The sequence below is a fragment of the Oncorhynchus clarkii genome, chromosome 10 (genome assembly GCF_045791955.1).
Source record: "Oncorhynchus clarkii lewisi isolate Uvic-CL-2024 chromosome 10, UVic_Ocla_1.0, whole genome shotgun sequence".
In the NCBI taxonomy this organism is placed as follows: Eukaryota; Metazoa; Chordata; class Actinopteri; order Salmoniformes; family Salmonidae; genus Oncorhynchus; species Oncorhynchus clarkii.
In genome coordinates, this window is record NC_092156.1 from 64,066,083 (window position 1) to 64,092,808 (window position 26,726).

General features: G+C 44.2%; 1 protein-coding gene across 1 annotated transcript in view; it reads right to left on the reverse strand.

Moving 5' to 3' along the window:
* Window positions 1–2,210: 2,210 nt before the first annotated feature.
* Window positions 2,211–26,726, reverse strand: part of LOC139419711 (WD repeat-containing protein 17-like) — a 29,170-nt gene continuing 4,654 nt past the window's right edge. The window contains exons 2-27 of the mRNA XM_071169696.1: window positions 16,660–16,788; window positions 16,251–16,434; window positions 15,442–15,672; window positions 12,081–12,332; window positions 11,697–11,819; window positions 11,046–11,233; window positions 10,678–10,846; window positions 9,845–9,936; window positions 9,427–9,596; window positions 9,066–9,230; window positions 8,604–8,806; window positions 8,002–8,151; window positions 7,654–7,784; window positions 7,231–7,356; window positions 6,643–6,798; window positions 6,197–6,261; window positions 5,912–6,044; window positions 5,618–5,709; window positions 5,351–5,450; window positions 4,863–5,002; window positions 4,367–4,478; window positions 3,932–4,176; window positions 3,592–3,693; window positions 3,372–3,470; window positions 3,049–3,238; window positions 2,211–2,572 (exon numbers count right to left, since the gene is read on the reverse strand). Of these exons, the coding sequence (XP_071025797.1) occupies window positions 2,453–2,572; window positions 3,049–3,238; window positions 3,372–3,470; window positions 3,592–3,693; window positions 3,932–4,176; window positions 4,367–4,478; window positions 4,863–5,002; window positions 5,351–5,450; window positions 5,618–5,709; window positions 5,912–6,044; window positions 6,197–6,261; window positions 6,643–6,798; window positions 7,231–7,356; window positions 7,654–7,784; window positions 8,002–8,151; window positions 8,604–8,806; window positions 9,066–9,230; window positions 9,427–9,596; window positions 9,845–9,936; window positions 10,678–10,846; window positions 11,046–11,233; window positions 11,697–11,819; window positions 12,081–12,332; window positions 15,442–15,672; window positions 16,251–16,434; window positions 16,660–16,782 (3,861 nt within the window). The 5' untranslated portion in view covers window positions 16,783–16,788 and the 3' untranslated portion in view covers window positions 2,211–2,452. The remainder of the gene's footprint in view (window positions 2,573–3,048; window positions 3,239–3,371; window positions 3,471–3,591; window positions 3,694–3,931; window positions 4,177–4,366; window positions 4,479–4,862; window positions 5,003–5,350; window positions 5,451–5,617; window positions 5,710–5,911; window positions 6,045–6,196; window positions 6,262–6,642; window positions 6,799–7,230; window positions 7,357–7,653; window positions 7,785–8,001; window positions 8,152–8,603; window positions 8,807–9,065; window positions 9,231–9,426; window positions 9,597–9,844; window positions 9,937–10,677; window positions 10,847–11,045; window positions 11,234–11,696; window positions 11,820–12,080; window positions 12,333–15,441; window positions 15,673–16,250; window positions 16,435–16,659; window positions 16,789–26,726) is intronic.

Sequence of the window (26,726 nt, forward strand, 5' to 3'; positions counted from 1 at the left end):
GTTTGATTCATTAAGCAGAAGGAAGAAAACCTCTTCTCTTTACATTAACTGTGATCCCTACTTACCAATATACTGTATGTTGCAGTGATAAATAGTTTTCTACTTTAAGGCACAACCTTCAGGTATTACATTTTTTTAAATGATTAATTAGCCTATTTATTCAAGTCTGTGTATCAAAAGCAAAATGATTATCAAACATTGCCTTTTTATCACAGCTTTCTGTTTAACATATAAGCTAGCTAGTCTTAGCAGGTTGTCACCCTGTCCGCCAAATTGTGATCGTACTAATGACTTGCATACAGAAGCTTGTCATTATTATGAAATCACTTCAAATTCTGCAGTCCGGTGATGGCTACAAATGATTATGACGAGGTAACGCTGATGAGACTCAGAGACATTCTAAAGCGTCGACCCCACCATAGAATATGAGTTTTAATTCTATGGATCCAGTATCGTAACAGCTATTACACTTGTAAGTCCCTAGCCGTGTACAGTACCAACTACCTACCCTTCTAGCTAGCAACTGTGATCCCTGAAATAGTACTGCGCAACTCAATAGGAATTACAGTCTTATGTACAATACAATAACCTATTCACAAGTTAAAATAAGTTAGGGCTGGGGTCCTTTTTTCTCAATTTCCGCCTTACTGACGTGCCCAAAGTAAACTGCCTGTTGTTCAGGCCCTGAAGCCAGGATATGCATATAATTGGTACCATTGGACAGAAGACACTTTGAAGTTTGTAGAAATGTTTAAATTATGTAGGAGACTATAACACAATAGATATGGTAGGAGAAGAGCCAAAGAAAAACCAACCGGAATTTTTCTTTTTTTGAGAGCGCATGGTTTTACAATGGAAAGTATAGGGAAATAATGAAATCTAGCTCCCAGTATGCAATTCCTATGGCTTCCACAGGGTGTCAGCACTCTATGTTCAAGGTTTCAGGCTTGTTTTTTCCAAAACGAGTAAGAATCCTGAGTTTAAGTACAAGGACACACTATTGGAAATTCGTGTATGCGCGCACAATGAAGACAAGACCGACCTGCTAATATAATTTTTCTATTGAACATACTTCTTCTGTATTAAATATTATGGTTTGATTACAATTTAGGGTATCTGAGGAGTCAATAGAAACTTATTTTGACTTGTTTTAACAAAGTTTAGTGGTAGATTTTTGGATTCCTTTCTCTGCATGTTGATTGAGTGGATTACTCAAATCGATGGTGCCAACTAAACAGATTTTTTGGGATATAAAGAAGGATTTTATCTAACAAAACGACACTATATGTTATAGCCGGGACCCTTTGGGTGACAAATCAGAGGAATATTTTCAAAAGTAAGTGAATATTTAATCGCTATTTGCGAGTTAATGAAACCTGTGCCGGTGGAAAAATATTTTGAAGTTGGGCGCCGTCCTCAAACAATCGCATGGCATGCTTTCGCTGTAATGGCTACTGTAAATCAGACAGTGCAGTTAGATCAACAAGAATTTAAACTTTCAACCGATAAGACACTTGTATGTACCTAAATGTTTAATATCCATAAGTATTATGATTATTCATTTGAGTTACGCACCCTCCAGTTTCACCGGAAGTTGTCACTAGCGGGACGCCTAGCCCAAAGAGGTTTTAAATTGACAACTTTACAGGTCCACATCATTTTTTGGGGTCCAGCAGAAGTCTTATACATTCACAGTCAAACACAGTACTGTACAGACACGATGCTGCTAAGCTGTTTTAATGCGAAAGCAATCAAGTCCTACATCAATTATTTGATTGATTGATGCTAAGCTAAATAAAAGGCTAACAGGTACGTTTCTCTGTATTTGTTTGTTTGCTTTCGATCAACTACCACTGTAAGCCTACATCATCATACGCTTTGCTCTTGTACATGTATGTGTGCGGGCTAATTTCTGTAACAAACAGAAATGATGATGCAACATTGCGCAACGTTAAACCAACAGCAATACAACACAAATATGGTATTCATCAGTCAAATGATGCTGGTGCTATGACCATGAGCACAATAAGAATCACATAGCTCGTCGACTTGTCTGTCTGTGTACTGATGTGCACGTGACGGTGTGTCTAAAACAAGACAGCAGAACTACAATGGTCTCGCTCCTACATAGAAACACTACAACCATGCGAACCCTCTTTGTCAGTGTCTAAGTACGGCAACACGTTTTCTATGAGAAGCTGTAACACTGTTGACTGGATGACTTGTGGTGCACACATTGTAAAAAAGCACATAGTGAAGAGAACTCATTTTAAGCATCCTTCCAGCTCTCTTCTTTCGTTCTGGAACGTCCATCCCTTTTCCTTGTTTCTCTCAGGAAGAGCAGGTGTCGGTCCTGACGTCGACCTTTTACGGTCGTGTGACCTTGGCCTCGGAGGCTGACCAATCAAATGCTATTAGTCCTGTAGCCCATCCTCGTTGGCTAGGCTGGCTCTTAGAAGGGGTTGAGACGGACACCCGTCCCCAGAGGTGAGAAAGGGTTCACTTTGGCCCACATAAGGGCGTCGTTCAATGATATGGCCGATTTACCGTCCTCAAGGAAAAACACAGGGCCCTGTGTGAAGAAAGGAAAACCACAGCACTACTTTTATTCTTCTACCATTGACCTTATCACCATGGCCTGCAAAACAGTTGAAAGGTTGAAGTAACGTCATCTCTCTCCCCTTGAATCACCAGAGGAAGTGACTGAGACACACTTGAAGCAGAAAGGCACTTCAAATCGTCGCTGTGGACACAGCTTGAGCAGCAATTTACTGATTACCACCCACATAGTGATTACCCACCACTAGGGGACTACAAATAGTAACCACTTATGGGTTATTTATAGCATGGTCCTCTTTACAAGGGGTTAGAAAGCATGGCGGTTTCGGTCTGGGTTGCTGCTGAGACCTTTGTTTCCCTGACCCAGATTAAGCCTAGTCCCTAAACAAATTCTGTGTCCTCCAAACTGTCCCTTTGTGACCAACGTATTTTTCTGAATACACTTTGATTGATTTATTATTATTAATTGGTTGATTGCTTGAGGCTGACCTGGATCCTGAGTCCGGTAAAGCAGGAGACCTGGACGTCAGAGTGGCTGGGCAGGTTGGAGCCTGTGACATAGTCGGGCCCCTCCAGGCCCCTGAGTGGTTCCTCCTGGAGTCTGTCTAGCAGATGGGCGTGCTCTGCCTTCTGGGCCTCTGACGGAGGGGTGTAAGGAGCCTCATCAGGACCCCTGGAGCTGGGTGGCATGGAGACAGAATCAAACGATTCAGACAGGTAAACACCGGTGTGTTTTCATTTCAGACTTTGAACCTCAAACTGTCTTGCTAGTCCATGGAGTCATGGATTGATAAGACAATTCTTCCACTCACTTGATGAGAGACTGTGTGCAGGCCATCCATGCCTCCAGCTCTACAGAGAGTTGCTCTATCTGTAAGGGAACAGACACCTCTCTCCTCTTCATCAACTGACTGGGGAGGAAGGTGAGAGGTCAGAGATAGGGCTTTTAAATTCAACGTTGAAGCCTTAGGTGATGTAGGTTCAACACAGACATTTAGAAAGTGCTCCATACTGTGGTTTTTTGCATCTTACCTGGTGTACTCGTAAAGTGCAGGAACAATGCTGGAGTATTGTCTTCTGATGGCCAACAGTGCACCGATGTAGCCAGATAGGATGAGCAGCTCACTTCGTGCTCTATAACACAGAAAGAACATCCAAGGTGAGAGGGCTGAGGACAAATCAATAGCAACTTACAGGAGCAATTAGGGTTAAGTGCCTTGCTCAAGGGCCCATTGACAGATTTTTCACCTAGTCGGCTCAGGGATTCGAAACATAAACCTTTCGGGTTACTGGCCCAACACTCTTAACCACTAGGCTACCTGCCGAGACCCAGGTGACGTTGTCTCACACATTCTGATTCCCGTTCACTTACTCAGTGAACTTGGCAAGTATGAGCCGGTCCGTTCTAATGTAACCCAGAAGGTCCAGGATAGGATGGACAGAGTCTACGGTCCAGTCAGAATCACTCAGCTGTTCTTTGACGTGGGCGATGCCAACAAGCAGGGCTGCCTCGGGTTCTGGACTCATTAGATAGTACTTGACAGCGTTGAAGATGTCTCCCTCGCTGACAGCAGACTCAGCTAACGCCTGACACTCTTCCAGACTGGGAAGACCACACTGAAACAACACCACCAATTATTTAACATGCATTTTATACTTCAATGTTGTTGTTGACATTTTCATGTCATATTCTCAATAGGTCTACTTCTATGTTTTTCTGTTTAAACAATAAGGACAGGTTTCCCGGACCCAATTTGTACTAAAACAGATGCTCAATAGAGTATTTCCGATGAAATTCAGCACCAACCTTTTCATGGATTTGGTCTATCTCCGAGGAGCTCCCAGGGTAGAAGGCACACAGCTTGGCCAGCAGGACCTCGTTGTCTGGGATCATCTGGAGAAGGTCAGACGCCAGGTCCCTGGGAAGGAGAAGAGTGGTGACATCAGTCCAGTTGTTGGATTGCAGAGGACACATCCACACATCCCTTTGAAAACCTAAGCACTCTTTAGGAATGAGGTAAGGTACTGTACAAGACCAGGTACAACCGGATGGAACAAAATCAATCCAGAATAAAGTCAAATCCTTTATCGCAGTAAACATAGGGTTATGATACATGAAACATGTATAATACCTGCTTCCAACTGATGGAAAGCTACAAGAAATGAGAAGATGGAGATGATAAACAAATGCACTCTGTATATTCACAATCATATGGAGAATACATGTATATATATATATATAAATATATATAAAATCTAGCCTGTCATGTTCATTAGAGTTGAGAGTTGTAATTGGCTTTTACCAGGTGGGTGTGGTCATGTACTTCCTGGCTAGTAGCTCCAGGACGTAGTGAGTGGCCTGATTGGCTGATTCTCCCAACACCAGCCCTACACACACAGCCAGCTCCAGCTCATTACCACGGATCAGACTGGCCATGGCTAGCTGTGGGGGACACACAACAACATGATAAGTTATGCATCTACTAAATATGCACATTTATGTTCACATTCATGGGCATTAGTGCTCTGTAGGTGTTTGCTCCAGCCCTACATGTAAACACCTGATTCAGCCAATCAAGGGCCTTGAGGAGCCGCTGATTAGTAGAACCGGGTGTATTGGGAGTAGGGTTGGAACAAAACCCTGCAGGAGGGTAGCTCATGACCAGCTTTAGGTTTCAGGTGCACAACTAGCATGCGCAACAGTGAATGTTATGTGTGTATTACAAGAGAACATACAGAGAGGATCATATACGTAACCTTTGACGCCATCATGCCCGGTCTGTGTGTTTACCTCAGTGTTGTCCACAGCCAGGTGACAGCAGGCCGCCAGCACAGCACGGCCATCTTGGAAATACCACTCCGCTAGCTCCTTACATACACACTGCAGTAGCCTGGAACAACAGAGATTACACTTCACCCTCACAAGCCTGGGGTCACGAGGGGATATTCAGTTGCCCAGTATGGATGCAATGCACCATGGACAGGATGGTGATTACGTATGCTGTGGAACACACCAACATTAGGCCAAATGGTGTATTTTCATGTGAAAAGGACACACCCGTTATATGCCTGTATGTCGTCGCTGTCTGTAGTGGTGGTATGGTTGATTACGGCGGTCTGAGGAACGTGGATGTTGCCTTCACAAGCTCCCTGTACAAGAACAAAGGTATGACATACGACAGCAATTTGGCTGACTGAACCTTCATCAATCCAGATAAGCCAATTAACATGGTGGTATGTTGTTCTCTCCTTTAGAGAACAGGGGTTCCGATTGGAACCAATACATGTTTTATATTATGTTACTTTGTTTTCTAACTATACAATTAATCATAGGATGCCAATGTTGTCATACCTGAGCCACTAGCAGCGCCTCGTTCAGTTGACCCCTGGCAGTAAAGAAGTTGACCAGCTTCCTCACGTCTCCCGTGGCGATGCAGTACGGGATGACATCATGGTTTTCTTCCTGCATCAGCTGGTCTGCTCTTCTACGAGGACACATGCATTGAGGAAGGAAGTCAACAACCACTGTTGTGGTTCTAATTGTAAGTCGCTCTGGATAAGAGCGTCTGCTAAATGGCTCAAATGTACATGTAACCATTACATGCCTCTTGAATTGACAAACTAACTCAAAACATACCGTTGCATGAGTTTCTTCCAATACTTTATGGATACACCAGGGGCAACTGACAATGCCTTGTCCCACTGACAAATACAGAAAACATGACAAACATCATTATGTACAGCAATTAATGCTGTGATTGTTAATTTGACACCCTTTAATGGGGGACATACTGCAATGCCGTATGAGTCCATGTATTGTTCCTGATACACCCATAGTTGTTCTACACTCTTAGAAAAAAGGTTCTATCTACTACCAAAAATGGTTCTAAGGCTGTTCCCATATGAGAACCCTTTGAATAACCCCTTTCGGTTCAAGGTAAATCCCTTCTACACGGAACCCAAAAGAGTTCTACCAGGAACCAAAAAGGGTTCTACCTATGGGGACAGCCGCAGAACCCTTTTGGAACCTTTTTTCTTCTTCTAAGAGTGTAGCCTAGGGCCTAAAATTAATCCATCCATTACCTCTCCCAGTTCCACCATGAGTTCACAGTATCTCTGGATCTGCCCCAGTCTCAGATGGATCTCTGCTGCGTCTCTCAGTCTCTCCTCTTTACTGGGAGCCCCGATCCCCCCGCCGAACTTAGACATCTTCACTATGGTCAATTCCTGGGCCTCAGACTACAGAACAGACACATTGAAATGTGTACTGTAAGTGAATAGTCGAAACGTTTGATGTTCTTTTGAAAAACGAACCCCTTAGAAATACGACTCATACGCTTGGTCCAAAATCACTCCATCCCCCTTTCCTTCTGCCCTAACCCTTGGATGTTTGCAGATCTGAAGGGACTGGACCATTTTTATTTATTAATTTTTTATTTTACCTTTATTTAACCAGGCAAGTCAGTTAAGAACAAATGATTATTTTCAATGACGGCCTGGGAACAGTGGGTTAACTGCCTGTTCAGGGGCAGAACGACAGATTTGTACCTTGTCAGCTCGGGGGTTTGAACTCGCAACCTTCCGGTTACTAGTCCAACGCTCTAACCACTAGGCTACCCTGCCGCGACCATGTGTGAGATGAGACAGTCAGTCAGTCAGTGGTCGACTTACGGTTTTGAAGCGGACCAAGTGTTTCATGTGCATGATGCCCTTGCCGTAGCTCTGGGGAAGCAGACTGTCGTCCTGCCCATTGATCACTGACACCAGGTCCCACAGGTTATGACTCCCCCCTGGTGGCTGGAGGAAATAACATAGAAAAAGTATTCCTAAGCACGTCATAAGAGTAGGTAGTATGTAAAGTACAGTACATAATACATGGTGATTCCAGTAATATGTGCTAATATTACTACCAAATAGGAGTACTAACTTAGAGATTTATGATGATGATGTAAAACTATACCAAGGAACAAACGACTATACTTCCATCAAACCATCAGATTAAAACCATGTGTCTGGACTACAGGAATGGAATAACTAAATGACTGTAAATAAAGTGCTATTCATTTAAGGAAAATTGCGAGTAAATATACTCACAGAGAAACATTCGGAGAACCACCTTAGTTTCTTCACCCGTACTTCACTGGAGAGTTTATCCAGCTCCTGCTTGATGTCTCTGGACACCTTCCCACAGAGCAGAGGGGTAGCACCAGGTACCATGGCCCTATCTGGAGGAGAGGAGGGGATATAGTACTCTACCATGCAGACACACACAGGTTCAGAATGATGTCATTCAGAATAATGGTTCTTGTGAGGCTATGTCGTGTTTGGACTGATAAATATTTGCGGTATCACTTTCTCACGGTGGAGACAGAGTTATGAGCAATCAACACTTCTGTAACAATATAGTCATAGTAACTGGTGGGAGAGTGATAACTGACTGACCCGTGTTGCCGATGATGTCATCCCAGCTGTGGTCAGCCAGGACGTTGACCAGGAGCGGAGCGATGAGCGGAGTGAGGGACCACAACCTGACCGTAGAGTCCCGGGAACATGAGGCCATGGTGAACGGACGGCTGGGGTGGCAAGTCAGGCCTGGAGGAATCAGATCAGGTTACAGCATTGCAGACACAGTGTCAGTGTAGAAACAGTACCTTACATTTCATTTCACATTCATTGGCCTCTATAAAGCATAGCAGGTTTCCCCAACTGGTGGTCCCCAGATACTTTTATTTGGCCCCCAAAGTTTGTTAACAACCCCCCCCCCCCTATATTTCAATTTGTTTTCTTGTTGGACATAAAAGGCTATGAAAACACCAGCAAATCAGCTCCAAGTGATTTAAATTTTGATTCCCACGCATAATAGTAGGAGTTATGTGATTGTATGCAAACGCAAGCAAGGTTTGAGATGATAATGCTTTAGTCAAATATGACATGTTTGGGCTTCTGGTCAGTTTGCAGTCTAGAAATTATCCTGGGCCTGTGGCTGAGTCTATTTGATGATGGCTGCAGTGTGGTGTTCCTGATTCATTACTGAGGACCGGTACCATAAACATCAGCGCCGTGGTCGTAGCAGGTGTCCAGGCAGGTTCCGTCCCTGGTGTCCCAGACTTTAATGGTGTAGTCCCAGCTGCCGCTGGTCAGCAGGTAGGGCACCTCCGTGTTCCACATCAGGCCTCGGACCGGCGCCGTGTGACCACTCAGCACGTTGATACAGGCATCCTGGGTATAATCCCAGATACGCACAGTCCTGGAGAAGGAGGGAGGGAGGGGTTATATACGGACTCCCATGTACATAATAGAGTGACTACTCAAACCAATGGCATCTGTATTGATAATGATAGCATATCAAATAACTACCTGTGTATCAGTATCTGGACAAAGTGTTTGCCATACATTATTCAGGTACTGTTACACATTGGTGGATGTGATAAATTACCCTAATGCAATGTGCTGTGAGACTCAGTGAAAGAACATATATGAATAATGTATTAATGTGCTGCGTGTACCCGTCATCTGAGCCACTGCAGAGAATACCCTCTCGGAGAGGAGACCAGCGCACGTGGAACACCTTGGCCAGGTGACCCGTGAACACCTTGAGTGGCTGGTCAGAACTGGTGGCCAGGTAGTACACACGCACATTTTTATCCTCACAGCCCGTGGCTATCATGTCTCTGGGAATGGAGAGAGAAAGAAAAAAAGAGTGAAAGAGAGAAAGAGACAGACAGAAGAAAGAAAGAAAGAAAGAAAGAAAGAAGGAAAAAGAGAGCGAGAGAAAGGATAGATCTAGTAGAATATAGGTAACTAACTGTATCTTCCAGTATACTTGTTATACAGTAATGAAGGTGAACTACACAAGTGGACTCTTACTTGTTATTCTGGCTCCAGTCACAACCAAACACAGCAGCAGGGTGCTTGTACTTGTGTAAGACCCTGCCGTCGATGGTCCTAATGATGCAAAAGCCGTCGCCACTACATGTGGCTATTCTCTTAGAGTCCTTATGGCTCCATGCGATACAGAAGATACCATGATTCCCATGCTGTTGAGTACACAAGGGAACAAAAAGTCTAAAACGTAAAAATAAATATTGATAAACTAAAGAGATTATTGATAGATCACTCTACTAACCTTTTCACACTATCATGCCGACCCGAACAAAACTGTGCTGGCTAGTGGATGCGTGACCAGGCTAGCTCAGTACAGCTTGGTTTGGTTTAGCTCGGTTCGGCTCAGTAATGTGAAAAGCCCTTATGACTGTCGTGTTTTTCGTCAGTGTTGTTGACGTACCTCATTGAATCGTGTGATCATCTTGCCTTTCTTCACATCCCAGATGAATGCACCGTTCCGGGACGTGGCTCCGGCTATGCAGTTCAGGTCTCCTTTCGAAGAACACACACGAAGATAACAAGAGACATATTTACGACTTCCAAATGAAAGAACGCATGTTTCATAACTGGTTTGAATCATAAAAAAAGTGCATAAAGTTGACTTCTTAATTTATATTCAGTAAATCATTATTAATGCATAGACGCAAGCTTCAATGGAAAGTGTGCAAAGTGTGGAAAGTGTGCACAGAAATATGACGCAACCATGTAAAAAAAACACGCTCAATTCTTGAAATCAACGGGCATTATTTGAGCTGAAGCGAGAAAAAATAAACTGACTACAATGTTTTTTTCTTGATATATTAAAAAATGCATACTGTGTTATTTTTTGGCATGTTTACCTGCCTACAATATCCACTGTACTGTGCAGAGATAGCAAGACTAGTAATTCAATAGGGGGACTTTTTGCCTGTTAAACTGTCTGGTTAGCTAGATTATTACGAGTCACATATAGCTAGCTGATAGTTATGAAGTAAAACATTTGCTTTGTGTATATCTTGTTTCGTCTCTATTGTTGCCATTGTCCTGGCTGGAAGAAGGTTCACTGAATGGGGAGGTGCAGCGTGAGGTAGTACAGTAGGGGGGTGCTTCTCAAATGTCATGTTTTGTGCGTTCTCCACACTCTCGTCCTCGGAGAGTGCACTCGGAGCACGAGAGTGTGGAGCAACGGTACAATGCATATTGAGAAACACCCAAAGTTTTATGGTCTGTGTGTGTTCTCTCCCCATGTCTTACCAGGAGCCCAGGACAGAGAGTAGACCACACCCTCGTTGCCGGGAGACGTATAAACCGCTGTGAGGGTGTTGATGTCCCACACCTTAATGGTCCCGTCAAACGACGCTGTCGCCAACAGGTTGGGGTCGTCTGGCTTGAACTTACAGTCAAATATGGTCTCAACATGACCCTGAGAACAACATATTGTTTCATGGTCAGGTCTTCTTCAACGTGAACTGGATTGGGAGTTATGTACAACAGAAATGCAAACACAAACAAGAAATAGAAGAACGCCCTTAGCATCATCCCAATTTCCCTACCTCCCTTGCTACCACTTGTCCTCCCTTCTTTTCACCCCCCCACCCAATCTCTTCCCCTCCCTCCCTCACCAGGTCTCGTAGGAAGTCCCACTTCTTGGCTCCCATGTCGTAGAGCCCCACCCCTCCATCCATGAAGCAACAGACCGCGTGGCCCGGGGGGAGGGAGAATGCCTGGTTCTGGGATAGAGTAGGAGGAGGAACAGCCTCACTGGTGGATGATGTGTAGTGGCTCTTTGTCGGGGAGCTGGAGCTCAAGGCTAAAATGAGGGTAGGAGGCAAATAATGGCGGGGCCAGGCGGGGTCAGGTGATAGCAAGAATGGGGAAAGAACACACAAAAGTTACAGTTTTTCCAAGAGATATTGCAATCTTATTTCACAAGATCAGTCATTCATATCCAAAACTCTGAAGTTATTGTTCCCTTTTAGAAAAAAGGGATCCAAAAAGGTTCTTCCGCTGTCCCTATAGTGTAACCCTAGGTAGAACCCTATTGGGTTCCATATACAACTCTCTGTGGAAAGGGTTGTAGATGGAACCCAAAAGGATTATGCCTTGAAACAAAACGGTTTTACCTCGAACCAAAAAGGGTTCTTCAAAGGGTTCTCCTATTGGGACAGCTGTAGATAGCACCTTTTTTTCTAAGAGTGTGCTGCAGACTTTGGATTCTACCCTCATTTGTGGATTATCAGAGCTAATGTGTCAGTAGTGTGTCAGATGCTTACATTTCTTGGCCGGGGGAGAGTTTAACACATGTAAAGCATGGAAGCCGGTCTTCTTCAGTTTAAAGTTGTCCAGCGGTGTAGATCTGGACACGTTCCATATCCTCAACACACCAACTTGAGAATCTGGGAACAGAAGGAACACGTTGGAACAGTGGTATTGACAGTTCTAAAGGCCTGAGCCTTACACAACTGACCTCTAGCTACATACCCGACCTCGTGTAAAGACCAAACCCAGGGCTGTGACCTTACCGTAACCCCCAGCACCCTATGTCTTTACCTCTAGTGATGAACAGGCCGGGGGCACTGGGGACCCAGCTTTCCCCTCCCCCCTACACCCTAACCCATTGTACCCTACCCGTAAACCCTACCCCAATATGTCCTTACCTCCAGTGATGAACATGCCGGGTGCACTGGGGACCCAGGCCAGACACTGTACAGAGGCAGCTGAACTGGGGAAGCTGAAGGTAGTGACACAGGTGAGCCCCTCTGAGTCGACCATTCGGATGCCATTATGCTGGTTGGCCACTAGGAGGTAGTCTGTAGACAGGGGATCCCACTCCAACGCTGTGACCGGGTCCTCCTCGTCCGTCCCCTCTAAAGACTCCGGGCGCAACACGTGCTTCTGGTTTTTCGATCCTAGGACAGGAGAGGAGACCTGCTGCATCAACTGACTAAATAAAGTCACCACAGCCCCTAATGAAATACCGGGAGGTACCAAATAAAGGTTCTCATGTGGAAAAAACAGTCAACAAATACATATTTAAAGGTTGTGTTTTTTCTTCCTGGAACTGATTCTACTGATAGCAGCTATTTCGAAGAAGGGTCTACAGATGTAAGATCTTCATTTGATCACTCTTTTGTTACTGGGAATTTTCCTGCACAGCAGGAAATGCAAACTTGTATTGTATTCAAGGTTTTAAAAGGCTTCTATAGTATGTCATTTTCACTTTAAAATGTCAGTCTTGATTTGCCCTAACAAAAAATGTATCAACGTCTACAAAATATATCCATGAATTATAATCCACATAATAATTCACATTTCCTGTTGCTGCAGGATTATTTTCCTGCTGTAGCAAACTGGCTCAAATTAAGATCCTACATCTGTACTTGCAATAATTGTAATATGTGGTTGTTTTTCTGGATAAGACTGTCTGCTAGCTAAATGACTCAAATGTAAAATTGTTTGTAATAGGGAAGCGCATGCCCGGTTCTTGCCAGTTCTTGCCAGTTCTTGCCCAGCCCAATTGAGATGCAGCCACGGTCGAGAATGTCTATAGTCTATTGAGATAGCCTCAGTCTAGACTGAGTACGGATGTGTACTCATCGATCACCACATTCTTTTGGAGAGAGTGGAAATCCAAATTGGTCTACACGGACAAGTTCTGGCCTGGTGTAGATCTTATCTGTCAGAAAAATATCAGTTTGTCTCTGTGGATGGTTTGTCCTCTGACAAATCAACTGTAAATTCCGGTGTTCCTCAAGGCTCCGTTTTGGGATCACTATTGTTTTCACTATATATTTTACCTCTTGGTGATGTCATTCGGGAAACATAATGTTAACTTTCACTACTATGCGGATGACACACAGCTGTACATTTCGATGAAACATGGTGAAGCCCCAAAATTGTCTTCCCTGGAAACCTGTGTTTCAGACATAAGGAAGTGGATGGCTGCAAATGTTCTACTTTTAAACTAGGACAAAACAGAGATGCTTGTTCTAGGTCCCAAGAAACAAAGAGATCTTCTGTTGAATCTGACAATTAATCTTGATGGTTGTACAGTCGGCGCAAATAAAACTATGAAGGACCTCGGCGTTACTCTGGACCCTGACCTCTCTTTTGAAGAACATATCAAGACTTTTTCAAGGACAGCTTTTTTCCATCTACGTAACATTGCAAACATCAGAAACTTTCTGTCGAAAAATGATGCAGAAAAATTAATCCATGCTTTTGTCACTTCTAGGTTAGACTACTACAATGCTATATTTTGCGGCTACCCGGATAAAGCACTAAATAAACTTCAGTTAGTGCTAAACACGGCTGCTAGAATCTTAACTAGAACCAAAAAATGTGATCATATTACTCCTGTGCTAGCCCCTCTAAACTGGCTTCCTGTTAAGGCAAGGGCTGATTTCAAGGTTTTAAGGCTAACCTACAAAGCATTACATGGGCTTGCTCCTATCTTTCTTTCCGATTTTGTCCTGCCGTACATACATACACGTACGCTACGGTCACAGACGCAGGTCTCCTTACTGTCCCTAAAATTTCTAAGCAAACAGCTGGAGGCAGGGCTTTCTCCTATAGAGCTCTATTTTTATGGAATGGTCTGCTTACCCATGTGAGAGACGCAGACTCGGTCTCAACCTTTAAGTCTTTATTGAAGACTCATCTCTTCAGTAGGTCATATGATTGAGTGTTGTCTGGCCCAGGAGTGTGAAGGTGAACGGAAAAGCACTGGAGCAACGAATCACCCTTGCTGTCTCTGCCTGGACGGTTCCCCTCTCTCCACTGGGATTCTCTGCCTCTAACCCTATTACAGGGGCTGAGTCACTGGCTTACTGGTGCTCTTCCATGCCGTCCCTAGGAGGGGTGCGTTACTTGAGTGAGTTGAGTCACTAATGTTATCTTCCTGTCCGGGTTGGCTACAACTTCGGTTGTGCCATGACGGAGATCTTTGTGGGCTATACTCGGCCTTGTCTCAGGATGGTAAGTTGGTGGTTGAAGATATCCCTCTAGTGGTGTGGGGGCTATGCTTTGGCAAAGTGGGTGGGGTTATATCCTGCCTGTTTGGCCCTGTCCGGGGGTATCGTCAGACCGGGCCATAGTGTCTCCCGACCCCTCCTGTCTCAGCCTGGAGTATTTCTCCTGTCTTATCCGGTGTCCTGTGTCAATTTAAGTATGCTCTCTCTAATTCTCTCTGTCTCTTTTCTCTATTTATTTATTTATTTCTCTCTCTCTCTTTCTTTTTCTTTCTTTCTTTCTTTCTTTCTTTCTTTCTTTCTTTCTTTCTTTCTTTCTTTCTCTCAGAGGACCTGAGCACTAGGACCATGCCTCAGGACTACCTGGCCTGATGACTCCTTGCTGTCTCCAATCCACCTGACCGTGCTGCTACTCCAGTTTCAACTGTTCTGCCTGTGGCTATGGAATCCTGACCTGTTCACCAGATGTGCTACCTGTCCCAGACCTGCTGTTTTCAACTCTCTAGAGACAGCAGGAGCGGTAGAGATACTATGAATGATCGGCTATGAAAAGCCAACTGACATTCACTCCTGAGGTGCTGACCTGTTGCACCCTCAACAACCACTGTGATTATTATTATTTGACCATGCTGGTCATCTATGAACATTTGAACATCTTGGCCATGTTCTGTTATAATCTCCACCCGGCACAGCCAGAAGAGGACTGGCCACCCCTCATAGCCTGGTTCCTCTCTAGGTTTCTTCCTAGGTTCTGGCCTTTCTAGGGAGTTTTTCCTAGCCACCGTGCTTCTACACCTGCATTGCTTGCTGTTGGGGTTTTAGGCTGGGTTTCTGTACAGCTCTTTGTGACATCAGCTGATGTAAGAAGGGCTTTATAAATACATTTGACTGATGGATTGACTATCCTTAGACTATTGAGATGCAGCCTTAGTCTAGACTACCTAGAGACTATTGAGATGGCGCCTCAGTCTAGACTATCTTTAAACTATTGAGATGCAGCCTCAGTCTAGACTATCTTTAAACTATTGAGATGCAGCCTCAGTCTTACCTGGCTGGAAGATAGAGAGGCTCCCGTCTGTGTGTCCAAACACCACCTTGCCCTTCTTGACGGGGTGCCAGCGGAACAGACAGATGTCGGACAGGAAGCTGTGTGCCTCCTTGTGGATGGTGACGCCGGCGTCCAGCCCGCTGATGGCCCACAGGTAGAGAGGGCCCCGGTGGGACACAAACGCCACGCCGTCACCTGCGTTCCAGCACCAGCTCAGAGACGCTGGGATGCCTGGGTGAGGGTACACAAGGGTTGGAGACACATTAGATACACACACACATTAGATACACACACACATTAGATACACACACACACACAAACAAACACACACATTCACCCCCCCCCCACCCGCCCACACACACTCTCTCTCTCCTAGAAAAACAAATAACACCAAACCACCCAGTCGTCAGCCATCTCCCTCCTGATAGAAGTCAGTGTAGCAGCAACAATAGCCAGTCCTGATGACATTACTAAGCACACAAACACTTCACTACACTGAGTCACCCTCCCAAGGCAACCCAACCTACTCTCTCTAGCCTCTCTGACAAGTCTCCCATCAGTAGTGTCTAAAGAGGAGCCTACTCCCAGGTAAACTCCCTTACCACTGGTCCACAGTCATTCCTCATTTCTATTCTGATGATTGATCAGAACCAGTATCTTTTGCGTTATACAGACCATGTGTCTCTATGTTCAGTACATTTGGTGTTATCTAGTCTGTTCAAAATGTTTTCTCCCTACTGAACACACACCTCTGGCCCACCCACTCCCCTGTACATCTGCCTCCACTGGGCATAGTTCATTATCAGTACCTTTGGTGTTATCCAGCCTGGCCACAATCTTCTGCTCTGCCACGTTCCAGATGATGAGCAGGTTGTCAGCGCTGGCGCTGGCAAACACCTCGGGGTTGTGTGGGCACCACGATATGGCCGTGATGGTCTTCTTGTGCTCTGACATGATGGCTCGAAGCTTGAACTCATTGTATCTGTGGTCCAACTGCATGGGTGCAGATACATTGGTATTGGTGTTGCATATGTAAACAGATGGAGTGGCAGAGATAACGATAGATAAGGAAAACGTCAATGACAGAAATCACTTGCAGATGAGTGTCCTTTCAACAGAGAAGTGAGAGAGCACACGTAAAGAGAGACGCACGCACGCCAACGCACGCACGAGCACACACAAACACACACACACACCGATGTTTGCCAAGCTAATTACCTGGTAGACATATATAGCAAGTGTTGCACAGTAAGCGAACCGGTCTTCACTGGCAGCACACACATCTTTGTTCCAGGGCTGGCACCCGGCAGCCAGCAGGCCCACCTGTTTCACCTGGGACATCTTTATCTGCGACACACAGAGAAGAGAACACAGGCAATGCTCTGTGATTCTTATTCATGGATTGAGGGATACATTCAGGTCTAAAGTATGTTCTGTTCTCATGTACTGTACATCAGTCTTGCATTTCAGAACTGATAATACCTTAAAATGGCTTACTATTTAGCTGTAATAGGCCATTCTCACAATAACAGCACAGTTGCCTTAAATGCGTACTGATAAGAAACGTAGTTTGACATTTCACATGGAGTGCCAGTCACTTTGTAAGCAAACAGATTCGAGAGATGTTGTACATGAATCAGTGAAAACACCAGCATGTAAACTCAGCAAAAAATAAACGTCCTCTCACTGTCAACTGTGTTTATTTTCAGCAAACTGAACATGTGTAAATATTTGTATGATTCAACAACTGGGACATAAACTGAACAGGTTCCACAGACATGTGACTAACATAAATGGAATAATGTGTCCCTGAACAAAGGGGGGGTCAGAATCAAAAGTAACAGTGCATTAAGTACTGCAGTGCATCTCCTCCTCATGGACTGCACCAGATTTGCCAGTTCTTGCTGTGAGATGTTACCCCACTCTTCCCCCAAGGCACCTGCAAGTTCCCGGACATTTCTGGGGGGAATGGCCCTCAATGGAATTGAGATCATCAGGGCTCTTCGCTGGCCATGGCAGAACACTGACATTCCTGTCTTGCAGGAAATCACGTACAGAACAAGTAGTATGGCTGGTGGCATTGTCATGCTGGAGGGTCATGTCAGGATGAACCTGCAGGAAGGGTACCACATGAGGGAGGAGGATGTCTTCCCTGTAACGCACAGCGTTGAGATTGCCTGCAATGGCAACAAGCTCAGTCCGATGATGCTGTGACACATCGCCCCATATCTTGACGGACCATCCACCTCCAAATCGATCCCGCTCCAGAGTACAGGCCTCGGTGTAACACTCATTCCTTCGACAATAAACGCAAATCCAACCATCACCCCTGGTGAGGCAGAACCGCGACTCGTCAGTGAAGAGCACTTTTTGCCAGTCCTGTCTGGTCCAGCGACCATAGGCAACAGTGTTGCCTGTGATGTCTGGTGAGGACATGCCTTACAACAGGCATACAAGCCCTCAGTCCAGCCTCTCTCAGCCTATTTCCTGACAGTCTGAGCTGTGAAGTTATTTGGATTTTTATTTTTATTTTACCATTTGCCATTTGCCATGGTGCCCTGAGGACAACAATACAACACATTCAAAATGATCAATACAAATGAAATAAACTACAAATGACAGAATCAACACTGCAGCCTCAAACGCCACAAATACAATTATTTACATGAAATCCAAACAGTTTCAATTATCATTAGATTCATTCAACATTAAAGTCCTGAATTGCCCTACAGGCGCCAGAGAGTCAAGGTGTACATGTAGTGAGTTTTGTAGGCTATTCCAAAAAATGGGGCGGACTAAAACTGAAGGAGGATTTACTTAGATCGATAAGTACTAGTGGAACCTTGAGAGTTAACCATCCCTGTGAACAGGTTTGGTGTCGCGCATTTTACATTTTGAACAGTACGTTTGGTAGGTCGGAACCTCTACGGGACCGGTGTCCCTAAACCAGGACGGTTGTCGCTCAATATGCTGGCGTTGTAAGCAAAAAAGGGAGTAATGAAGGGATCTAGGCGACTCTAATGAGGACCAGCCAACCTTTCGATACAGGATGCAGTGACGCGTAGTAAAACTGTAACTTGTGATAAATAAAGTGAAGGGCGCTGTGGTCGACGGCATCCAAAGGTTTAAGAGTAATGGCTGCTGCATTCCGATAAATGGTGTCACCGTACGTTTCTTAAACGTCAAATTACTGTCAATCCAAAAGCCCAGATAATTATAGGCGGGAACCTGCTCGATGAAAGAACCATCCAATGCATAAATGTGTGAGCCATCTCAAATATTTCTACGAGAATTAGAAAACAGCATACATTTAGTTTTTCCGGCATTAAGTACCAATTTTAAATCGACAAGGTCCTTCTGCAAGGAGACTAAATCAGATTGCAGCTCAAAAAAAACCTGGTCAGCCGTAGCGACAGTAGTGTACAGTGACATCTGCATACAGATGAATGTTACCGGTTTTTGCAGATAGACCAATATTATTTATATAAATAGTCAAGCGGACAGGTCCCAAAATCGACCCCTGTGGGACACCTTTAGTAATATCAAGGTAAGTTGACTTGACACTATCAGAAAGCACACATTGTTTCCTGTCTGACAGAAAGTTGTACACTCAACTTTCGTGCCAGTTCCACTACTCTTAAACCTTTGGATGCCGTCTACCCTTGTGCCCTTCGCTTTATAACAGGTGACAGTTCCTGCATCCTGTATCAAAAGGTTGGCTGGTCCTCATTAAAGTCCTGTAGATCATAACCTGTCTTCTGTCTCAGCCAGACAGAAACAGAACATAACAGAACCCGTGAACACGTACATAGACAAAACACATTGACAAAACGCATCGATAAAAACGTATCGACAAAACGCATTGACAAAACGCATAGACAAAACACAGCTTGACTCCTCCCCTTCTCTCTCCTTCCCTCGTTCTATCTCCTCCTCCCCTCTTTTCCCTACCTTTACGTCGGCATCGTTCTTAGTGTACCACTCCAGATTGTCTGTGTCCATTTTCCAGAAGGATCCCTTCACCCTCCAGTCTCTCCAAAGCAAGATTAACAAAGCTCTCTGTTAGAGGGAAGGTAGCTAGCTAACAGATTGACAAGGCTCTCTGTTAGAGGGAAGGTAGCTAGCTAACAGATTGACAAGGCTCTCTGTTAGAGCGAAGGTATCTAGCTAACTGATTGACAAGGCTCTCTGTTAGAGCTAAGGTAGCTAGCTAAGAGATTGACAAGGCTCTCTGAGAGCGAAGGTAGCTAGCTAACAGATTGACAAGGCTCTCTGTTAGAGGGAATGTAGCTAGCTAAGCTTACAGAGCTGAGGTGTGGTGATGTTGTCACAGCGAAGACAGAGCCGGCGAGTGAAGAGAGAGGAGCCTTGTGTGTTCGTCTCAGAGATAGAGACGGAGGAGTGTGTGTATGTGTGCGTGTGTGTATGACTGTGTGTGTATGTGTGTGTGCACTCATTGACTGGTGCAGCATAGTTGTGTGTGTGTGTGTATGTGTGGGAGACAAGTGCAGCCCCCGCCGGTAGCCAGGCAACTGCAGCTCCCTGTATTAAAATGACGTGTCTTATAACTCCCCCTCGTACACACACACACACACACACACACACACACACACACACACACACACACACACACACACACACACACACACACACACACACACACACACACACACAGCCCGATTCACACATACATCTGTGAACCTACTCATGTACCATGATGATAAATCCCCTACCTATACACACCTACGCACAATGCACACACACAAACATACAAGTACCTACACACACTCAGGAGCGTAACATAAACAATACACACTTCCTCGCCCTAAACCCCTGACTGCACACCTCACTGACTGCACACCTCACCCACAACCACCTAACTAACCCGGCACAACCTCTAGCAGGGACCCACCGTTCCCCCTTGCGATCCCCAGTTCCAGTCTCCTGTGCTGCTGGCTCTCTCCTCCGTCAGAAAAATGGTAACAATGCAATCAGCGTAATGGCCCCTGCTGATAAGGACACAGTGGAGAGATCCCTCACTGGGTCTAGAGAGGCTAACAATCTCTATTATAAATCCTCAATCTGCATGACAATGATGGTGGAAAAAGACAGGATGCTGGAGATAGAGATATTCCTGACTTTGAGTATCAGATTGGTCTCTAAACTCATCTGAGGATCTGAGATTGGTTGAGGGGGCTTGGAGGGTCTTCATATGATATTTTACAGAGATAGAGAGGAGAGAGAGAGAGAGAGAGAGAGAGAGAGAGAGAGAGAGAGAGAGAGAGAGAGAGAGAAAGTTTGTGTGTGAGCGGGAGTGTGCGTTCGGAGCAAATGGAATGGCATCAAACACATAGAACCCATGTATTTGATACCATTCCAGCCATTACTACAAGCCCGTCCTCCCCAATTAAGGTGCCACCAACCTCCTGTGGCATCCATGTATGTGTGTGTGTGTGTGTCTGTGTGTGTGTGTGTGTGTGTGTGTGTGTGTGTGTGTGTGTGTGTGTGTGTGTGTGTGTGTGTGTGTGTGTGTGTGTGTGTGTGTGTGTGTGTGTGTGTGGACAGGACAGTAGATACGGTAATGACTAAAGACACACTAGTCTCTAATTAGCAGGAGAATGACAAATGTACCTTCAACTAATGAATGAATGGATTAGATGGAGAGTCAAGTGGTAGCTCAGTTGGTAGAGCATAGTGTTTGCAACGCCATGATAGGGGGTTTGATTCCCTACGGACCACCGATAAGTTAAAAGACATGTATGTACGCATGACTGTAAGTCACTTAATGGTATATGTATTATTCTAAGTGTGTCATGTGGTGGACATGGGTGGAGGAGAAGTGGATGGATGTGTAGGTGGGTTTGTTCGGTGATGCCGCGACTATGTTCGTGATCAGACTCACATCCCAGCACCCTCGGCTGCGGGGGTGAGCGACAGAGAGGAAACTTGGTGCAGCGTTACCTAGGCGATGGAGGCAGACTCAGGAAGGCTGTTCAACTGAAGTAGCCCTGAGCACTGCTTGAGGGAGAGAAAAAGAGAGACGGGGGAGAGATAGAGAAGTGGGGAGAGGGAGAACAGACAGAGTGAGAAAGAGAGGTGTAAGTTGCTCATCCTTACTGAAAGAGTTAAAACATCCATTCAGAGTATGAATGATAAAATCATAACTATAAAACGGGTGATTTGAGCCCTGAATGCTGATTGGCTGAAAGCTGTGGTATATCAGACAGTATACCATGGGTATGACAAAAAACATTATTTACTGGTACTAATTACATTGGTAACCAGTTATAATATCAATAAGGTATTGTGGTATATGGCCAATATACCACGGCTAAGGGCCGTATCCAGGCACTCTACATTCCGTAGTGCATAAGAACAGCCTTTAGCCGTGGTATATTGGCCATATACCACACCCCCCCGGGCCTTATTGCTTAAGTATAGACTAATGACACCAAGTCCTGCTTTTTTGCAGAGTTGCCTGACAATGCACTCTCCGTTAAGCGACATTATAAATACTACAGCTACAGCCAGTCGTTAGACTGCTACACCAATCTCTAGATGAGACGTGTCCTGCAGGACTACTTGGCTGGAAGCCCTACACACTGCTGTGGTGTTGGTTTGTTACTGGTCACAGAGACCAAGGACAATCCAAGGAGAGGAGCACAGCAGGACGAACCAGTCCACAACCTAAATAAAGAGTTTTACAACGTTCTATCCTTTTCTTGAACCCCTCCCATCCTCTAGTATGACGACCGGCATGTATGATCAACAAGTCTAATGAATTCAATTCCTCACGACAACCAAGTGAATTCATATGTTTTTGAAGACGACTGGAATGGAAAATGCAAGACCGCGGTCATGTTCACTGGGTAATATTATTCAGACTCCTAGGCCTATATCAGCTCTGCACATGAAAGCTGGGGATGTTTTCAAAGGCTCTATATCGCTGCAGCCACGTTGCCTTTACTGCCAAGGGAAGAACAGCCGTACGGTTTAATTAGCCACCAAAGGACCAGAGGTTTTTGCAACCTTGCAGCAGCACGATCTACAAATGCCAGTCATATGCTGCCTCTCTCTCCACTTTGCCGTCGAGTCCCCCCCCTTTCCTTCTAACTCCGGGAATTTCATTTAATTGATTTCAGGAAGATTAGGTCTAATTGGCATGAAATGTAATGGAATTTACATGAACAAAACAAATGATGACAAGAATAAAAACTCTCTCTCTCTGCCTTAGGGTTGATTTTGAGTTCTATAAAATGATTAACGGTGTGGAGATGTTTCAGGAGGTATGGGGGGGTCAGGGGGGGTTGTCTGTACAACAGGAGAGGAGGGGTTGGATGTATGTTTGTAATGTGGTGCTGGATTGGGAATTGTATTGTACTGTGTTGTTGTGTACTGTGTAATGTGATTGTGTGGAGGTTCGGGTGGCACGAAATGTGTTTTTATGGGGGGTTATTGTGTTGTTTTTAGTGGAATGAGTCTCTCAATTCAATTCGAAACAGAAACAGTTAACAAACGTTTCAGAGGAATAGAGACTTTTAAAATGTCATGTTATAGCTACGTACAGTGTTATAACAATGTGCAAATAGTTAAAGTACAAAAGGGAAAATAAAAAAAACATAAATATGGGTTGTATTTACAATGGTCTCTCTCTCTCTCCTGTCTATTCTGACAAGCTAGCCGTCGGTTGATCATGAAGAAGAGAAGACTATATCATTCACCTCTATTTATTCCTTCTGTTCACGGTGGAAAGAATGAAGGATGTCCACACTGACAACACACACCAGAGGAGTTTTCCAATACACACTAGAGGAGTTTTCCAATACACACCAGAGGAGTTTTCCAATACACACCAGAAGTGTTTTCCAATACACACCAGAAGTGTTTTCCAATAGACACCAGAAGTGTTTTCCAATACACACCAGAGGAGTTTTCCAATACACACCAGAAGTGTTTTCCAATAGACACCAGAGGAGTTTTCCAATACACACCAGAGGAGTTTTCCAATACACACCAGAGGAGTTTTCCAATACACACCAGAAGTGTTTTCCAATAGACACCAGAGGAGTTTTCCAATACACACCAGAGGAGTTTTCCAATACACACCAGAGGAGTTTTCCAATACACACCAGAAGTGTTTTCCAATACACACCAGAAGTGTTTTCCAATAGACACCAGAGGAGTTTTCCAATACACACCAGAGGAGTTTTCCAATACACACCAGAGGAGTTTTCCAATACACACCAGAAGTGTTTTCCAATACACACCAGAAGTGTTTTCCAATAACCCACCAGAGGAGTTTTCCAATACACACCAGAAGTGTTTTCCAATACACACCAGAAGTGTTTTCCAATACACACCAGAAGTGTTTTCCAATACACACCAGAAGTGTTTTCCAATACACACCAGAGGAGTTTTCCAATACACACCAGAAGTGTTTTCCAAACACCCAGAAGTGTTTTCCAATACACACCAGAGGAGTTTTCCAATACACACCAGAGGAGTTTTCCAATACACACCAGAGGAGTTTTCCAATACACACCAGAGGAGTTTTCCAATACACACCAGAAGTGTTTTCCAATACACACCAGATGAGTTTTCCAATACACACCAGATGAGTTTTCCAATACACACCAGAAGTGTTTTCCAATACACGCCAGAGGAGTTTTCCAATACACACCAGAAGTGTTTTCCAATACACACCAGAAGTGTTTTCCAATACACACCAGAAGTGTTTTCCAATACACACCAGAGGAGTTTTCCAATACACACAAGAAGTGTTTTCCAATACACACCAGAAGTGTTTTCCAATACACACCAGAGGAGTTTTCCAATACACACCAGAAGTGTTTTCCAATACACACCAGAGGAGTTTTCCAATACACACAAGAAGTGTTTTCCAATACACACCAGAGGAGTTTTCCAATACACACAAGAAGTGTTTTCCAATACACACCAGAAGTGTTTTCCAATACACACCAGAGGAGTTTTCCAATACACACAAGAAGTGTTTTCCAATACACACCAGAAGTGTTTTCCAATACACACCAGAGTAGTTTTCCAATACACACCAGAAGTGTTTTCCAATATAGTGTTTATGGACATCTCTTGTTATGGAAACACAAGAGGCATTCAAAGTTGTGCAATGAAATATATGAAATAATCTGTGAAAAGTGTTGCTCTCGGGCAATTCCACGGCAACGGAATTGCGCTGAGAATTAGATTTTTCACTTTAAAATGGATGCCAAACAAAAAACATTGATTCAAAAGTCGAACAAACCATACAACTCTACGCACAAGGACTACTTTTGACACGTTACACTGAACATTTGACTAAAACACAGTGACTGGAAGAACTGTGGAGATTTTGGTAACAGAATGTTAAATATCTGCTCTGAATTAAGATTCAAAGATGTCTGCAGAAATAATGGAGTGTCAGCTATGACATGACACTTTAACTTTGAAAAATTATATTTTGGTATTGAACTACAGTAAGTGAAGTGGATTTACAATCGGTAACGGAATTGCAGTAACAGAATTTCATCATGGGTCCATGGTCTGTACTAAACAGAAGTGCATAATTATGGATATGAATGTCATTCTCTTCATGGTGATGTATCCTAACTAGGTACACAAAGGTAGAAATGTGCAATATCCTCCTTCACATATTTGGGTATTATTCTACACACTATTACTTTACTGTGCTTCTGGCTTCTGACCGGACCAATCATAGCCGTCTATGTTTCACAAGTTTGAACATCAAAGTACAGCACAGAAGAGCTCAGTAGTGTAGAGTTCAGTACAGTACAGTACAGTACAGTACAGTAGAGCAGAGCAGTTCAGTAGAGTAGAGTAGAGTAGAGTAGAGTAGAGTAGAGTAGAGTAGAGCTCAGTACAGTACAGTACAGTAGAGTTCAGTAGAGTAGAGTAGAGCAGAGCAGAGCAGTTCAGTAGAGTAGAGTAGAGTAGAGTAGAGTAGAGTAGAGTAGAGTAGAGTAGAGCTCAGTACAGTACAGTACAGTAGAGTTCAGTAGAGTAGAGTAGAGCAGAGTTCAGTACAGTACAGTAGAGTAGAGTAGAGTTCAGTAGAGTAGAGTAGAGCAGAGCAGAGTTCAGTAGAGTAGAGTAGAGCAGAGCAGAGCAGAGCAGAGCAGAGCAGAGCAGAGCTCAGTACAGTAGAGTAGAGTAGAGTTCAGTAGAGTAGAGCAGAGCAGAGTTCAGTACAGCAGAGTAGAGCAGAGCAGAGTTCAGTAGAGTAGAGTAGAGTAGAGCAGAGCTCAGTACAGTACAGTAGAGTAGAGTAGAGTTCAGTAGAGTAGAGTAGAGCAGAGTTCAGTACAGTAGAGTAGAGCAGAGTACAGTACAGTAAAGTAGAGCAGAGTTCAGTAGAGTAGAGTAGAGCAGAGTTCAGTATAGTAGAGTAGAGCAGAGTTCAGTACAGTACAGTAGAGTAGAGTAGAGTAGAGTTCAGTAGAGTAGAGTAGAGCAGAGTTCAGTAGAGTAGAGTAGAGTTCAGTACAGTACAGTAGAGTAGAGTAGAGTTCAGTAGAGTAGAGCAGAGCAGAGTTCAGTACAGCAGAGTAGAGCAGAGCAGAGTTCAGTAGAGTAGAGTAGAGTAGAGCAGAGTTCAGTAGAGTAGAGTAGAGCAGAGTTCAGTACAGTAGAGTAGAGCAGAGTACAGTACAGTAAAGTAGAGCAGAGTTCAGTAGAGTAGAGTAGAGCAGACTTCAGTATAGTAGAGTAGAGCAGAGTTCAGTACAGTACAGTAGAGTAGAGTAGAGTAGAGTTCAGTAGAGTAGAGTAGAGCAGAGTTCAGTAGAGTAGAGTAGAGTTCAGTACAGTACAGAACAGTAAAGTAGAGTATAGTTCAGTACACTACAGTACTTTACATTATAGTGTACTCAACCTCTAGTGTGCTCTACTGTGTACTGTACTCTACTTTTCTTTACTGTACTCTACTGTTATTTACTGTACTGTACTCTACTGTACTGTGCTGTCCAAATTTGTGAAACTAATTGTGGTTTGTGACAACTATGGTTTCCGATTGTAGCCAATTCAATTCCAAAAACCGTTACTGATATGGTAACAGATTTTAGAGTTTTATTCACTTGATAATGCATAAAAAACTATAACTCATTGGTAGGTCCACCTTTACTTGTTACTTGTGTGAACTTTCCTTATCCTCCCTCTTCCTCAGGGAGAGAAATTAGAAAGTGCCTTACAGATACGTCAGTTTTTGGGACAGGAATTTCAAGAAGGCAGAAACATTTCTCCAAAACGTAATA